The sequence below is a fragment of the Triplophysa rosa genome, linkage group LG10 (assembly GCF_024868665.1).
Source record: "Triplophysa rosa linkage group LG10, Trosa_1v2, whole genome shotgun sequence".
NCBI classification, from domain to species: Eukaryota; Metazoa; Chordata; class Actinopteri; order Cypriniformes; family Nemacheilidae; genus Triplophysa; species Triplophysa rosa.
Window position 1 is genome coordinate 13,886,777 of NC_079899.1, and position 16,480 is coordinate 13,903,256.

General features: G+C 36.3%; 2 protein-coding genes across 3 annotated transcripts in view; one reads left to right on the plus strand and one right to left on the minus strand.

Annotated features, from left to right (window-relative positions):
• sh3yl1 (SH3 and SYLF domain containing 1) overlaps positions 1–8,030 on the plus strand; it is a 28,540-nt gene extending 20,510 nt beyond the window's left edge. Inside the window, exon 10 of the mRNA XM_057344615.1 lies at positions 6,916–8,030. Coding sequence (XP_057200598.1) covers positions 6,916–7,109 — 194 coding nt within the window. The 3' untranslated portion in view covers positions 7,110–8,030. The remainder of the gene's footprint in view (positions 1–6,915) is intronic.
• Positions 8,031–8,626: 596 nt separating this feature from the next.
• LOC130560451 (solute carrier family 22 member 13) lies at positions 8,627–14,635 on the minus strand. 2 transcript variants are annotated; one of them, XM_057344216.1, is made up of 11 exons: positions 14,478–14,635; positions 14,227–14,369; positions 14,020–14,120; positions 13,792–13,946; positions 13,098–13,266; positions 12,922–13,024; positions 12,253–12,383; positions 11,420–11,637; positions 11,159–11,267; positions 10,293–10,523; positions 8,627–9,719 (listed from the first exon to the last, which is right to left on the minus strand). In XM_057344216.1, exons 2-11 carry the CDS (start codon positions 14,332–14,334, stop codon positions 9,611–9,613), a joined length of 1,434 nt encoding a protein of 477 aa, XP_057200199.1. In that variant the 5' UTR covers positions 14,335–14,369; positions 14,478–14,635; the 3' UTR covers positions 8,627–9,610. The 2 variants fall into 2 exon arrangements, with proteins under 2 accessions (XP_057200199.1, XP_057200198.1); XM_057344215.1 differs by having other exon boundaries at positions 14,227–14,635.
• Positions 14,636–16,480: the final 1,845 nt, after the last annotated feature.

Consider the following 16,480-nt stretch of genomic DNA (forward strand, 5'->3'; position numbering starts at 1 on the left):
ATATGAGTGCAGTATCAGGTAGATGTCAATCGCTGGCGGTTTATACACGGTTAGCCCTTACCCGCTATTTCTACAGTAATATATTGGCAACACTGTTGCCAGCTAGTTACTGTAGGTCACACATCTACAAAAGCTCTTATTTTTAAAACTAACTCTTCCTAAATGTGCTCTAAACATGTTTGCTCAAAATTTGACCATGTGGTGGGACTATTGCCATGAAGTGATGTAAACCAGTAAAAAGAATGTATAGTATTTCAATTTTCAAAAGTGCTCTCACACTATATAGACAAAATATTAACCTATAGAATGAGTCGGACACAGAGAAATGAACAATTCACATATGAATCTCAACAATGGTGACAATCAACTGAACAGCTTCATGCTGCAATGCATGCTGGGTACATAGTACAAAACTCATTCATGATTGTTTGTCACCATTGATGAGGTTTGTATGTCAAGTGTCTAACTGTGTCTCAATTGCAAAGAAAGATTTTCTGACAGAGATCTTTCCATTATAACATGTAATCACTTTACCAAACATATCTTAATAAATCTTAAATGCTATATTATTATTATTTAATGATTGAATTCTTTCAGATGTATCTTCAGTTACTAAGCAAACATAAAGTTGCGGTTCCTGTAAAGTCCCTTTCAGTGTTATTGTATAAGTGTACATTTTAAAGCTACAAGAAAGTCAAAGAGTCCAACCAAAGCAAACACTGATCGCCATAATGGTGACTTAAAACATAATTGAACCACTATGAACTAGAGTTAAATCTCAATAAGATCTTACACAGATGACAGAAATAAAGTGAAAGTGGTGTCTGTAATATGTGAAGATGTTATTGATGTTTGTGTTTAATTCTCCTCTGGTGAAATCTTGACAGATTTATTGTGTTCATCTGTTATTTACACTTGTTCATCTAAGACTGTGTGACTTAAGTGCGTTAATAGATTCTTTAATAATGTATCTTCAAACAGCCATTGCAGTAGTTTACTGTAAAACACCTACAGTAACTAGCAGGCAACAGTGTTGCCAATATATTACTGTAGAAATGGCAGGTAAGGGCTAACCGTGTATGTGAAATGAGGACATGACTGCAGCTGGCGATGAGGCCCAAACCAGCATGTCCAGTGCAAAAAGGCTTTGACTTTTTAATTCTACTTAACATTATTTTATTTATCTGTTATATTGAAGAGACCTTTTTGAAGGACTTTGGTTTACTTATGAGCACTTGAGCTTAAATGAGACTTAGGGTGTTTGTAATGACGTAGGTTATGGTGTCGACCATGATTTGTTGCAATTTTGAGGTGTTCAGTCTTATTATGATTTAAGAAAATAAATGCGATTGCTCACCTCACAAATCAACTGTTTCTAGTTTTTCACTGATGTGTCTCTTAAGTGTTGAGGACTAGTGCTGCTTTGAGCCTACATTCAGTATGAGTAAAATACTCAAGTACTGTTAAAATCAGATACTCAAAGACTTTTACTCAAGTCGTTTTGGAATTGGTGACTTGTAACTTGTAATGGAGTAATTTTCACTGCAAGGTATCTGTACTTTTACTTAAGTATGGTTTTCAGGTACTCTTTACACCTCTGCTTTTTGGTCAAGATACCCCACACAGCACAGGAAGAACAGTAGTGCTATCAAAGTGCATAATGTGGGGTCTTGCACAACTGCATTTTATAGAGTACGATTGAATGATGCTGAGAGAGAGGGGGCGATCAAGCATGTTAGGGCTCATGTAAACTAAAGACACATTCTGTGCAAAGTACGATTGGCCTACCAAAGTAAAGACGTTCTTGAACAGATGGCGACAGACAAACATCATGAAGCATTTTACAAAACATTTACGAACTTATCTTCTAACCCAGACGACAGCATAGGTCGCCTGTCACTTCCCTCAGATACGACCCATTGAAGTGTTCACTAAATAAACACGGCTACCAGCAGCAGCAAATGTCAAAATGACTGAAATCATAATTAATAATGAGATTGCGATTGCGATTATTTAACATGATTACTCACTGACTTTTGAAACAAATAAATAACTTGTCTTTTTATTGTAAAAAAAAAGCTGCACCACTGTAGATCTTTGCAAATTGAAATGCTGCACAATAATTTTCACCTCAATTATTTTGGTTTTGTAATTGTTGACTTACGTGTTTCAAGAATTACGAAGAAATACGACTAATTGCACAGCCACACCTATATCTAAAATGCATATTTTACAATAACATTTACTCACAATATCCTGTTGAAAATCGCAGTATATTAGTAATCAGTGTTGGGCAAGTTACTCTGAAAAAGTAATTAATTACTAGTTACTAATTGCATATTCAATAGTGTAATTAGATTACTGAACAAATTACTCTCTCCAAGAAGTATTTAATCACTTATTACTAATTACTTTCTATATCCTATATCAACCTTGATTAGTTAAGTGATTCAAGAATAGACATGAAACGGCTCTTTTAATTCATTCAAATAAATAATATTAAACTACATAAAGTAATATTATTAATTACAAATGTGAGAATTATACATTAAAGCACAGGTTTTAAAATTAGACTTTGAATTTTGACGTCAATTCCACTATTACACACACATATATTACACACAGTATTTAGTTTAATTACATCAGAAGTAACTGAAATTAAATTACACAAAAAATAAGAGTAATCCCTTACTTTACTTTTTCAAGGGAAAAGTAATTAAATTACAGTAACTAATTACTTAGTAACTAGTTACACCCAACACTGTTAGTAATCATAAACAAAGTCTGCTTTCATAAATAACATCATCTGACTTGAAGAATGACAACAGATTAACAAAGCCTTCCACCTTTAACCCACAAAATTAAGACTTAACTTTAAGTGGGTTATCCAAAGTGTCTACCAGATGTACTGGAAAAAGTGCTTGGTAAGGGATCTTTTAAAAAGTATACACATTACATTTAAACAAACACGCATTTAGGTAGCGACAGTCAAACGTCATTTCACACAACACGTTTGTTTACTTCAGTTACTTTAAAACGTAACTATAGACAGTTTCATCAGACGCATGCGCCTGGCCCGAAGTTAACTTCTGGTCTGTGTTTGTTTATAGGTCTAGCTAATGGCTAATAATATAACTATTTATAATTTATTTAATTTATAATAATATGTTACTGTATAATAATTGTATTAAATAATCAATTTGTTGATTTTTATTGTATATTAATTTGATTAAATAAACAATTTGTTGAATGGGTCTTGTAACTGTCGCATTTAAGTTTAACCAAGTAATGGTTCTTCTACTGGTAACCCAAAATAATACTGAGTAGACATACTTTAAACTTGCTAGCTAATGTAATTTACTTGTTATTTCTTTTGTTTGTTATCAGAAATAATCTACAGGGACTCTGTTCTTTGTGGATGTGTACCGGAGGTTAAGTTTGGACCACAAAGCGTTTTTTGAAGGAGAAGCACACGCTTTCATTTACATGCTAAATAAAAACAGAAATACTTTGTTAAAGAGCACACCACTCGAATCAAAACTGCTAAAATCGAAGATCACAAAATGAACATGCGCATTTTAGTATCAGCTTGATAGTCAGCCTGAGGCATGAATTATTAGAATGAATGGCTCGTATCACTAATTTCCTGTTTTAGCTATTTTTATCTCTGTTGATTCAGAAACATAAATAAAGATAATTGATTGAAATGTGCACGTGCCTCAGCATGATCCTCTGCAGTAGACAAAGTTTCATTGTTTCATTTGAAAAAAAAATCCCTCTGTGCTGCTTAATTACCGGATTTTACCAAATTATACGTTAATATTCCGCCGGGTGATAATAGTCATTCTAAATCATCACATGCCTGACAGCCTAAATAAAGGGTAGACATTCGATTGACAACTTTACTGGGAAAATTAGCGGTTTTCGTGGATAACGTTTGTCAAACGCACTAAAATACCAGTCGACAGCATTCATTCGGCCGGGGAGAGATCATACATCCAAATGAACCAGAACCAAATGAAGGACTGTGAAGGACACATATTAGCCACAGTTTGCCAACAAGCTGACACGTATTTCAACAAAACTAGTTGTTAAGAGTTCAGGAATTATTCCGAATAAGCATGACAATGTCTGTTTTGTTAAAACGCTAAACTGGATTAGCTTCTGAAATTTTAGGAAAACAGATTTGGCCTTTACAGGTCAGTACTGGATGTATCGTGTCAGATGCTGTGAAGGTGATTTGTGTCATTTCTGTTCCAATAGCAGCACAATATGGAAGTGTCAAATTAATAAGTGGTAGTTCACCCAAAAATGAAAATTCTGTCATCATTTACTCGCCCTCGTGTTTTTTCAAACCTGTATGACTTCCTTTCTTCTGCAAAACACAAAAGAAGATATTTTGAAGAATGTCTGTTACCAAACCACGGCGGTACCCATTGACTTACATTGGTTTTGTGACGATGCAAAAGACGTCAATGGGTGCCGCCATTGTTTGAAAGATTTTTGAACATCACCTTTAAATTCATGTTTCGAAGGGAATGAAATCCATTTGTATACGTGTCCACTTTCAAATAGGTTGCAGATGTGTTACTAGAAAGAGGCCATAATATCTGTTGACTGCAGCTTTTGGAAGACAAGTCAAAAGATACTTATCTTCTGTATTGCTACAATGGATAAACATCCCTGGGTGTGTGTTATTTTACCGACAGACTCATCTGTGAAAAATTCGATCTGGAAAACTCATTCTTCACTTGTTTCATTAACAGTCTTAACATGATGGTAATTGTTGCCGTAAATAATACAGTCATTTAGATGGATCCCTGGCCTTTGGAAAAGGTGTTTAGAGAGCCATCTATAAAGAGAAGCGGCTCGATGAGATTTTGATTTGTTGAGTATAATGTCTCTACCGCACATGTCGTATCTGTTCTTGTGTTTTCCAGACATGTACAGCAGCTGTAGTGAAGGTTTCTCTGGGTATAATGGCCGACACGTATCCAAAATTACTTGTATTGCATTTGTACACAAATATGTATTTCCTGGGTGTCTGTTTAGCTCATTTTATACATGCTAGCGATTATCTTCGTTACATCAATCCTCTGGATTTGAATGCGTTTACAATATCCCTGATAGGGCTTTGTTAATGGTTGAATCTCAGATTTGTAAAGATGACCCATCTTGAGCCGTCACTTTTTTCGATATTGCGTGTACAAGAAAACCACATAGCTCAGATGTCACCTCTCTGCCAAAATACACAACCCCTACAGCCCTGAAGAAACTCTCTGGATTGTGTTGCTGTCTAACGCCCGGCTTGTCATGTCTTGCATTGTGGTAGCGGGAATGAACATTATGTCGAATGGATGCAGTTATTTTAGGATACAAGTCAAAAGCATTCAGCGTGTAAAAACGGCTCGACTGAAGCTTTTGGCAATGCCCGAGGTTTATTAAGAGTCAGGAGATTTCAGAGCAGGTGCCAACAGTTTGGAAACATTCCACCGCTGTCTGATTCTGATTACAAATCTCTTATTTGTCTGTAAAAATCCACCCAGCAACACCGGTCTCACTCCGGTTTAGTGGTGGTGAGTGTGGACATTTTTATTTGTAATATTTTTGTTACATTTTAGAATAAGGTTGTATATGTTACCATTAGTAAAAAGCAACATGAACTAACAATAAACAATATAGTTTAAGCATTTGTTATTCTGTAGTTAATGTCAGACAATTGTTCATGTTCTCTGCGCATTACCTAATGTTAACAGTTTTAACTTTTGATTAAAAACATATAAATTCTGAAATTAACTAAGATTAATAATTGCTGAAGTAGTATTGCTTATTGTTAGTTCATTTGTAATGTGTTATCTGTATTTACAAAAATCATAGAGTAAAAAGTCAAAAGGGTTGAAAATATTGAACATATATCATTGACTCCAGAGGAGTAACGTACTCGATTATTTTTACTTAAGTACATTTTTCAAGTATCTTTATTAGAGTGTTTTACTTGGGGAAAATTTACTTCACTATATTATAAAGCATATATCCACTACATTTTATAAAATACATTTTTACGTGTTTTACCTTCAATACTTACTTTAAATATGCCAATATTAAAAATCTACTATCATACTTGTACTCAAGTAAATCCATTTTTGAGTCAAATTACTTGAGTAAAAGTAAAAAAGTACTGTGATTTTAATGTACTTTGTTCTACATTTACACGTATTTATCAAATGTAGTTGGCACAGGCTATTCTTTATAATGTAGGGAAGTAAAAACGCTCTGATAAAGTAAAGATTCTTGATCCTTGAGAGAAATACTTCACACCTCTGACTGACTTGCATTTCATGGCCAAAAGCAAACAAACAGTGAAACGTTTTTTCAAAAATACTCTAGAAGAAAAAAATGCATACTTGTTTGGGACTACAGGAGTGCGAGTTAAGAAAGTCACACAATCAGGAGTTTGCACAGTTGTTTATTTCTTATGTTGATAGACAGATACGAAAAGGGGTATGGCCCCCGGCTGACAGATACTAGCTGGAGAAGTTAATGCTGTGCGTAATCAGCTATTAGAGTAAGTGCTGGAAAGTTTGTGATGTGTGCCACTTCACTGAGCCTATTGGCAAAACTGTTTTAACAGCACACATGCTGCCCTCTAGTGTTTTACGTTTGATGTTACCATTTATTGCCTTTTCAGTATATTGGCATTAAATGTGCATTCAATCAAAAGCTTTGTTTTCAAACTTTTTTGTTGCTTGTAGATGCTAAACAAAATAGTTTTAACATATACTGTTTTCCAGCATGTTCACTGTACGTTTTCTGTTGTATGTTTGTTAGTCTAGTGCTTTACGTTTTATTGAATAATAATAATTATTATGCTTCAGTAACTGGTGGTCCTCAATGATTTCTTTGCTCTGATTGTAGGTCAAGCATCAGGCGGATCTCTGGTGGTCACAGCCGTGCATCCGTTCACAAGTCAGCAGCCCGGGGACCTGAGCTTTGACGTAGGTGACCGCATAACTGTTATTACCCAAACGGACTCTCAGTACGACTGGTGGGAGGGCCAACTGAGAGGACAGGTTGGGATCTTCCCTGCCAATTTTGTGTCCTACAGCTAAGGGCACTTACAACCCACTTACAGTACAAACAACTCTGACAGGGAGGACATCTGGCATTGAAGGTGAAATGAAGTTAAGAATGAAGATATATATATTTTTAGGAACACTGGTGTTCAGCGTTTCCTCAGAGTTTATTTTGAAGGGACAACATTGTGTTGTCAGTGTCATAACCATTGGTGAATAACTTGGGTATTTTATGTTTGTAGTTACTGGTTAATGGGTCCTCCATTATTAAGGCTTTGCTTAGAGCTATTGTTACCACATTTTTTTCTAAAAAGGGGTTCTGGTTTAATATATTTTGTTTTGCTGTTGTTGAGAATCACACTCTTATCACAATGATGGTTTTATTTAATCCAGACACAGTAATTATGAAATGCATTACAATGAAAGGTTTGGTATTTGAAGTGTAATTCCTGCCGGTATTTGAAATATGAGCACAATGTTTTGTATTGGTAAAAGCACAGGCACACTGCTACTTACCACTTGTGCATGGTTTCATGAGCGTTTACAAGCTTAAAAATGTCTTAAGACTACAAAAACGTGCCTTGTTTTAGATAAACTGTACGACTTTTTAAGTGCTCAGCTGCCTTAAACAGTTTTGGCCAACTTCGGTTTGAAAAACTGTTGTTTGCTGTTGAATAATGGAGTCTGTACTGTTTCTTACTGCTATTTGCACACATGTCATTCTAGCATGGAAGAATGTATTTTGTATCGTTTGTAAATACTATATGTCGACATGTTGTAATAAATGGAATTTGTCTATAGAGCATGTGGAAGTAACTTGTTCTTGAATGAAAATGAAACGTGTCTAACTCATTCTAAGCAGCCATTTATGTGAAAGTGAGATTCTACCGCTGGTTACAGGAGAGCAGAAACTATACCCTCTTTTTCCACATGGTGTCATAGGATAGCCAAGCAATCAAAGGGGAAGCTCCTTTCCTCTACTTTATGTTTGCTGCTATTAAAAGCTATAGCTAAAAGTTCTATTAAACATTCAGGACAGTTTTTTGTCTTTGGAAATCAAGTTCAATGTTGTAAATCATTTGTAATTACACTTTATATAATAGATTTTGCCTTACAGGTCTGCATATGTATGTCTGCACAGAAATGTAATTTAAGTGGTTGGATAAGATGTTCTTTCTTGCATTAGGTCTAACTGAAAATTTGTCGCTTGTGGGAAAAGTTAATCTGTGATTCGGAAGCGCTAACATTCTTTCTTAGCATAAACGTGCTGTACTGGGATCTTAATAAGTTATCACTTTGTCAACGTTTCCCTGGGTTGGGTCCCAAGCTTGTATACCTTGAAGAATCTGGAAAATGTAGACAAGTGACTCACAGCTGACTTCATTTTTGGGTGATTGACTGTCTTTCACATAAAATCATCCTATACTCTAAGAAAACATTCTGTGAAAATATAACCTTGATATCTTTGACTGCGCAAGACCACGTCAATCATTGAAATTATAGTAAAATCAATCAGACATTGATGGTTAGATTTTGAGACTTTAGTCTGGTTTTCACAGGCAGGTCACATATTAGAAAGATGAGGAATTTTTTTATTGAATACTGCTCTGAACAACCTATTTGCACAAGCTATCAAGAAAATGATACATGATGTATGAAAGCAAAGGTATTCTGTACATACAAAGCTATATAAACCTTTGGACAGGATGATTGGTGTAAATTATTATTTGTAGCATCTGAAGGCCTGATTCTGATACACCTGATTCTTAAACGTATTGTGTTGCCATATACTGTATATAATATTCGATAATGAAACTGGCGTAGTTGTTATATTACATACTGTATATACAGTATATATATTTGAGGCCTGACAAATAACATTACTGTACAATGTGTTTTTGCACTTTTGCATAGACTTGGCTATACAACTGCCTAAATCATTCTTTCAAAAACCTAAACATTTCATACTGCAAGTATCATTGAACAGATGACTATATCAACGGTAAAAGTAAAAATGTTTTCCCCATAGACATGTGTTATTACTGGATGGCATCCATACAAGCAGATTTAATCAAAACAAAATGATTTAACCTGCTGTCTGCTTCATGGTAAGACTTTGCCCCGGGTGTTTTTGTGAAAGTAAAATTTTACCTCCGAAAATACATGAGCTTGGCAAAAACAGGCAATCCATACTCTGAATTATTTAAAAAGAAACAAACAAAACAACTTCACAAAACATAATATAACAAAATAAGAGGATCATAAAAACCATAAAAGTGTGTGCTTTTGGCAGAACCCAAAAGGTTTTAAGACATTGTGTAAGCCTGGCAACGACTCCAATAAAATATGACATTTTGGCAGGTCTACTATAATCCTCCAGGTACAAAGTTCATTATGGTCAAAATATCTCATACAACCACTGTATTCTAATATTAAATGCCAACATACCCAGTTTAGACCTTCACTTCTACTGTAGTTCCTGTTTTACTAAAAAGAAAAACAAAAGAAATTCACATTCTGCAATAAAGAGACAGAGGTTAACAGTTTTCTAACTGTGCTGAGAGAGGACTACGTTCCAGCTGGCTCTTCGTGTCCTTCTGCTTGGTAAAAGAAGCATCTGTCTCTCGTGTGGAGTTTAAGGGCCATCTGATATTAAAAACAAAAGCATTACATTAATTTGATTCACACATGCAGTATAGCAATGTATACTTGTGTAAAACATTTAATAACTGTTGCAACCTTTTACCCGTGACACATGATACTGTTAAGCAAAGCAGAAAAATATCCTCCATACATGTACACAATGGCAGTAAATCATTAGACCTTCTTTGTAATGTTGAACATTTGGCTACATAAAGTTTTGACCCATGTGTTTTAAAACATCACCCCTATAAATAATAGACAGCATGTTTACTTATAAATTTTACATCTCTTGCATTACTTGCAGGGTTTTTAATACAAGCTTCGTAGTCCGACACACTATCCCATTGACCTCTTTGGAATTCAAAATATTTCAAATCACTACATTCAAAGTCTACGTGCGTTTGCCTGGACATCATCTACTAACACAAGCTGCCCATTAAATGGTAATGTCTTAGGTCAAACCTATTGTGTAAGAATCTAAAGCACCTTAGGGCGATATCAAACATCGCTGGTCTTTTCAACTGGTTTTCTAGAAAGCTGGTTCAAGTACAGTTTGGTGAATAAAATGGATCTCACCGTGCACAGCATGCAAGCTTCAGTCTGGGCTGCCTCTCACAGTCCTGTACTGTATCTGGTAAAGGGATGCCGCTGGTCTCTGGGAGAAGCAGACAGAGGGCCGCACCAATGATGGGCCCGCTGCTATAACAGATCATAGCTGGCAGAGGGACCCCACCCTCAGGGGCCACCACTGCATTTATAATACAGGCCACCCGGTAACACAGACTAACAAGCCCAACACACTTCTGCCTGCATGGAGGGGAGAAAGAGACTTTAAATGTACTATATGCATTTGGCAGGGCTGTCACAATATCATTTTTACAACATGATTATCGTGCCCTAAAGAATTATAAACCCAGTCATTGATAAAGCAGAGCTCTTTAAGCTACAGTATTTATCATTTCTTTAAAAAACCTAACTGACTAAGTGTGAGAAATGTGCTTTTTTATTGCTTTGTACCTTGCAGCGCAGTTTGATTAAATATGCATGACTGACACCAACATGGTAACTGGGGGAAAACAAGTTTTATACTGTTTGTCATGAATCAGCACCTTTTTACTTTAAAGGGATAGATCACCCCAAAATGAAAATTCTATCAACATTTACTCGCCCTCTTGTCATGTCAAATCTGTATGACTTTCTTCTGCAGAACACAAAAGAAGATATTTTGAAGAATGCTGGTAACTGAACAACAGTGCTTTCCATTGAGTTGCATGTCCATACAATGGAAGTCAATGGGGGCCAGTGTTGTTTGGTTACCAGCATTCTTCAGAATATCTTATGTGTTCTGCAAAAGAAAAGTCATACAGGTTTAAAATGAAGAGGCCCACGAAAACATACATAGTGTCTGAGGGTCCGATCATTGGACATAATAGATTGTGTACCTTATTATAGTTGGAAACAGCTCAATTCCATAGAGCAAAGAGACACATGTGGTAGACTGCATACAAAGCTTGCCAATCAAAGCCAGAGTCATAACAAGCTCAGGCATGTCTGTTCAGAGAGATTGAGCGAGGGAAAGAGAGGCAAGTTTTGTTTTTGTGATTTTATAAAAGTCATCTACACTGAGAACTAAGTAGACTGTACTATGATTTAAGACATTTGATCATCATTCTTATGGCTTACAGTATTACAGTGTTCCTCACCACAGAATTTGGAGACGAGGAGGGACAGCATACAGGAAATGCCACTGAGGAACAGAGAGGCCATGCTGAAGGGCCTGCGACCCCATCGCTTCAACAGAAATGGAAGAAGCAAACAAGGAGACTCCGATAGTCCAGAGAAAAACTGCGCCAGATAGATATTTACTCCAAAACTTCCCACACTGAAGCATATCCCATAATACGTAAGAGCAGATGCAAAACTGAAAGAAAAAAAAACCTAAATCATTTTTAGGGAGGTTTTTACAGTACAAACAACAGTCAACGATGAACAACAATGACTGTTCGAACAGGTCTACAACATATCGATGCGTTCACAATATTGGCACTAGTTGCAGAAAAAGGGTTTTTTATGTAACCAAGTTACATAATTATTTACCTCTACCTACGCTTGCGTAACAACTCATGTAAGACATTCCTCAGGGTGGAAGATGGGCCAGTATGGTAAAAAAAAAGCACAGGTGAGCTATGCACATGATAAATTAAAGGGACAGTTCACCAAAACGAAAACTTCTGTCATAATTTATTCATCCTCTCACATGTATATGACTTTTTTAATGTTGAAAACAAGACAACATTTTGAGAAATGTATCAGTGGTTTTGTGTCCATACAATGGAAGTCAATGGGCGCCAATGTTGTTAGGTTACTAACATTCTTCAAAATATCTTTTGTTTAGCAGAAGAAAGTCATACAGGTTTGAAATGACAAGAGGGTGAGTAAATGATGACCAAAGTTTCATTTTAGGGTGAACTACCAGTTTAATAAAACAGCATTATCTCGAAATGTGAGTATAACCATAATAATGAAACCTCCCTACCCAATGTAACTCATGATAAACAGCCGCAGCAGTATAGTAGGCGATGTAAAGTTGGTGGAATGAGACTCTGTTTCAGTGTAGATCTTCTCTGGGTGGGACTTCTGGTTCTTGCTGTCCATTGAGTCCAAAAGCTGTCAATTAAATAAACACTTTAATATACATACTGTGTACATATACATATACATATTACTATACTTTATTATATATACACTTGTATGTTACAGTAAAACAGTATGTCCCTCCACTTTTAAATGTCTAATGTGAAATTTTTTGAAGTATCTATTGACAGAAATGCAATCTAATATACCTAACTGTCTTCAGAGGTGTATAAAGACCTTACACAATGAAGCGTTATGTTGTTATTACCTTAGAATGAGCTATTTCTATATACATACACCGCGGGTCCCCTTACATGGAATTCGCCATGTTGTTTCTACAGTATGCTAAATGGACAAACTGCTCTACAGAGCGCATTTCGTAAACATGTTATCTCATTCGGCAAAGAAGCGAAAACACATCTTAGTTCTGTGTCAGGGGTGGAGTGAGCCATTGGTTGCTGTTTGAAACCTCACCACTAGATGCCGCTAAAAAAAATTTATACACTGGACCTTAATGTTAACATGTTTAATAACATGTTTATTCTAGATAAGTTATGACTTTGCGTCTTACCATCCCCAGATAGTGTTTGTCCTCAGGACTTCTGTTTTGATAGGCCTCTAATATTTCCAGTCTCTTATTTAGAAGCAGCCATCTTGGAGATTCTGGAAGAAAGCTGATCATTGCAAAAAAGTCAGTGTTTAATTGTACATTAGGATGTATTAAAGATTTGTGATCGCTCTACTAACAAATAAAGAGGTAGAAAGATAATCTGAGGAATGCCCAATGCCAGATGAAACTGCATCCAGCCATTTGTCAAAAAAGCGATGCCGGCCAGTCCCATCATTCCAACACTGAAGGTGAACGAAAACAGAGTGGGTGGCCAGATCCGATACTTCGGCAGGCTCCATTCAACCCCTGAGAAATCAGATGAGCACCTGTATCAGACCTCATAGGTCCAAAACACAACAAAGGAACAGTTCACGCAAAAATGAAAATTCTGTCATCATTTAGTAACCATCAAGTTGTTCCAAATCTGTATACATTTCTTTGTTCTGATGAACACAGAGAAAGATATTTGGAAGAATGCTTGTAACCAAAAAAAAATTGTCTTTGTTCTGTTGAACACAAAAGATATTTTGAAGAATGTAGGAAAGCAAACTGTTCAGGGCACCTACCACTGTAAGTTTTCCTACTATGGTAGTCAATGGTGGCCAAGAACTGTTTGGTTACAAGCATTCTTCCAATTATTTTCTTTTGTGTTCATCAAAACAAAGATTTGTAACAACTGGAGGGTGAGTACAGAATTTTCATTTATGTGTGAACTGTCCCTTTAATATTGATTTTTGTAAAAGTAATCAATCATGGGGGGATAACAACGTGCATAGTGGCTTGGTTGTTGTTTTGGAGCAAAAACAAACAAACAAACAAAGTTAACCTTACCTAAACTGTAGGTGCAAATGTGAATGGCACAACTGGCTGCTCCAGTGACGCAGCGCGCGGTCAGATACACAGACACATACGGCAGAAACGCAACGACCAGTGTAGCGGCTGCGTGGACAACTGAGCAGCATATGAGGAGAAACCTCTTTCCATACCTGAGTGAAAAGATAAAGTACAGGTACTTTGTTTTTGCAACTGACTCCTTATAATATAGTGGCAAATACCCACTTGTCAGATAAAGCGCCACCGAATAAAGATCCGATGAGTAATCCTGTCATATACGTTGCCTGTCCGTGTGCAAAAAAGTGATTATCATGACACGTAGGACCCTGTTGTGAAATGAATACAGTTTAACCCACAGATAACCCACACGTGTTGGCTTTAAATGTATAGACGGCTATAAATGCGAAAATGTGCACAGAAAACGTTACTCACACGTGCAAGGTAGCTGCGATTCTCCGTCCAACTTCTGATGGTGGAAATATTACTGTCAACTGTGTGGTTCAGATACTTGCTTTTTATATAGTCATCGCAAGAATTCATGTGTAGTGTAAACACGTCCACGAAAAATGTAAAGGCTGTGAAAAAAATAGGTAAACCGAGGATTAAATAAACGCGCATTTGTAGCGGACCGACAAATAAACAAGCATCGCGCGTCTTCATTTCGCCAGCCGGTCAAAACTCACTTCACTCCGTGAAGACGATCTCTGAATTAAAATCTTTAGATGCAATGTCAGCATATATGTAGCGCAGAAATGTCCCTGTCATGAATGAATGAAGACGCCTCTGCAGTCCAAGTAAGTTATTATGAATATGTATAACATTGTTGAGGGTTTAAACCTTCCCTTTGGATAGAATCCGCCACCAATGGTCGACGTGGTCAGTACGGTACTAGCAACTGTGGTCACACTTTACAATAGTGAACAGGTCAAGGTATCAAAGTTCCATACACCATCACTGTACCGTGGAGCCACCACACTAGGCTACTTTTTTATTATTATTATGAAACTTGAATTATTAATGCACACATGCACATTTGTTTTTCTATCATTGTGGGGAGTTTCTGTTGCTTTTAAACTGAACTATTTATATTTTCTATCCCATACGCTGTCAGGGTGAGGACAGAAGAACCCAAGTGCAGAACAGCGATGGTGGCAAAACAAAACTTTATTTACAATAAACACAAAACAAAGACCTACAAGGGGGTAAAACACTAAGGACAGGGAGTAAATAATAATATACAGACTTGACGGGTACACTACACTGACTAGACTAACTACAGAACACTAGACGTAAACTAGACTATGACAACTATACTATGACAAAACGAAGATAATCCCAGGCACGAAAAATAGCGAATTCCATTAACCACAAGGCAAGACAAGCTCTCTTCAAACTCTGACTACGAAATCTCTTTGACAGAGACTGAAAAAAGAACCAGCGCAGGACAGAAACCACAAGGGCATTAAATAGGAAGTAAATCAGTAAGGAACAGGTGCGAGGCATAAACTAATTAACAATAAATAATAAGGAAACGAGAGGGCGGGGACATAGACGAGACCAGAGCGCTTGTAGCATGCCGAAGTTAGCGATGATACGAGCTTCTACACAGAACACTGTCATGATCCTGCCCCTTATGGGATTACTTTTGTGTCAATAAAAATGAACGCAAACTTTAAAAAACGAACAAAAATATACAATGATAAAGAAAAAAAACACTTTGATAATGAAAACAATAAACTCAATTGCAAGAATGTGACATGGTTTTCAAAAACTGTTATTTTTCTTAACAATTTTCTAAGTTTCGTTTTTGCCAATAGTGGTTTTGAATTCACTGCTAGATTTTTCATTTGCGCTTTTCGAGTTTTCGTTTACCCTTCTCAAGTTTTCGTTCGCCTTTCTGGCACAAATCTCACGCGTGGGCGGGAATTATGGCCACTTTACTCTCATTGGTTAGTGAGATTTGGATTGACAGCTCCCTGACCAGGAAGTCAAGGAAAATTGTTAAGAAAAATAGCAGTTTATTTGAAAATGATGTCACACTCTTGCAATTGAGTTTATTGTTTTCATTATCAAAGTGTTTTTTTTCTTTCTCGTTGTATATTTTTGTTCATTTTTTTAAGGTTTGCATTCATTTTTATTGACCCAAAAGTAATCCCATACTGCCCCAGGACAAGAAAAACTTGACAAGAAGAGGCAGAACCATGACATATGCGACACATCTCAACCTGATCGTCTTTGTAGCCTATTTTTTCAGAATTTTACATTTATTTTGCATTTTAATTTTTTAAGATATATTGTTGATATGGGAACCGTTGACTGGACCCCACAAACTTAGAGGTGACTGAAAAAAAAACATGCTGCCCATCCAGCATCTTTTATGTTACTTAGGATTATATTTATAGTTAATATAAACTACATCAAATGACAAATGACAGCTGCTTTTTCCTTCTATATTAGTACAGTTATATACAACTTAAGTGTAGCAATTCACTTTTGCCATATAGTACAACAAGATTTCTATTGTCGTGGAAAAAAGTCGATCAGCCAATGTTGAAAGAATTCACGAAGACCAGAGAGCCAGGTTTCAAGAGGTTTCAATCTTTATTTGCTCGAGCAAGCAAAGTGAGACATACAGAGTTCATCTGTAGATGCCCAACAATTACACTTCTGACTCCATCTTTTATAC

Coding starts and splice junctions, on each gene's coding strand:
- LOC130560451 (XM_057344215.1), bottom strand. CDS start 14,454: ATGAAGACGCGCGATGCTTGTTTATTTGTCGGTCCGCTACAAATGCGC. Junction 14,121..14,226: donor ATCGCAGCTACCTTGCACGT/GTGAGTAACGTT, acceptor ATTTCACAACAG/GGTCCTACGTGTCATGATAA. Junction 10,524..11,158: donor CTGTTTCCAACTATAATAAG/GTACACAATCTA, acceptor CCCTCCATGCAG/GCAGAAGTGTGTTGGGCTTG.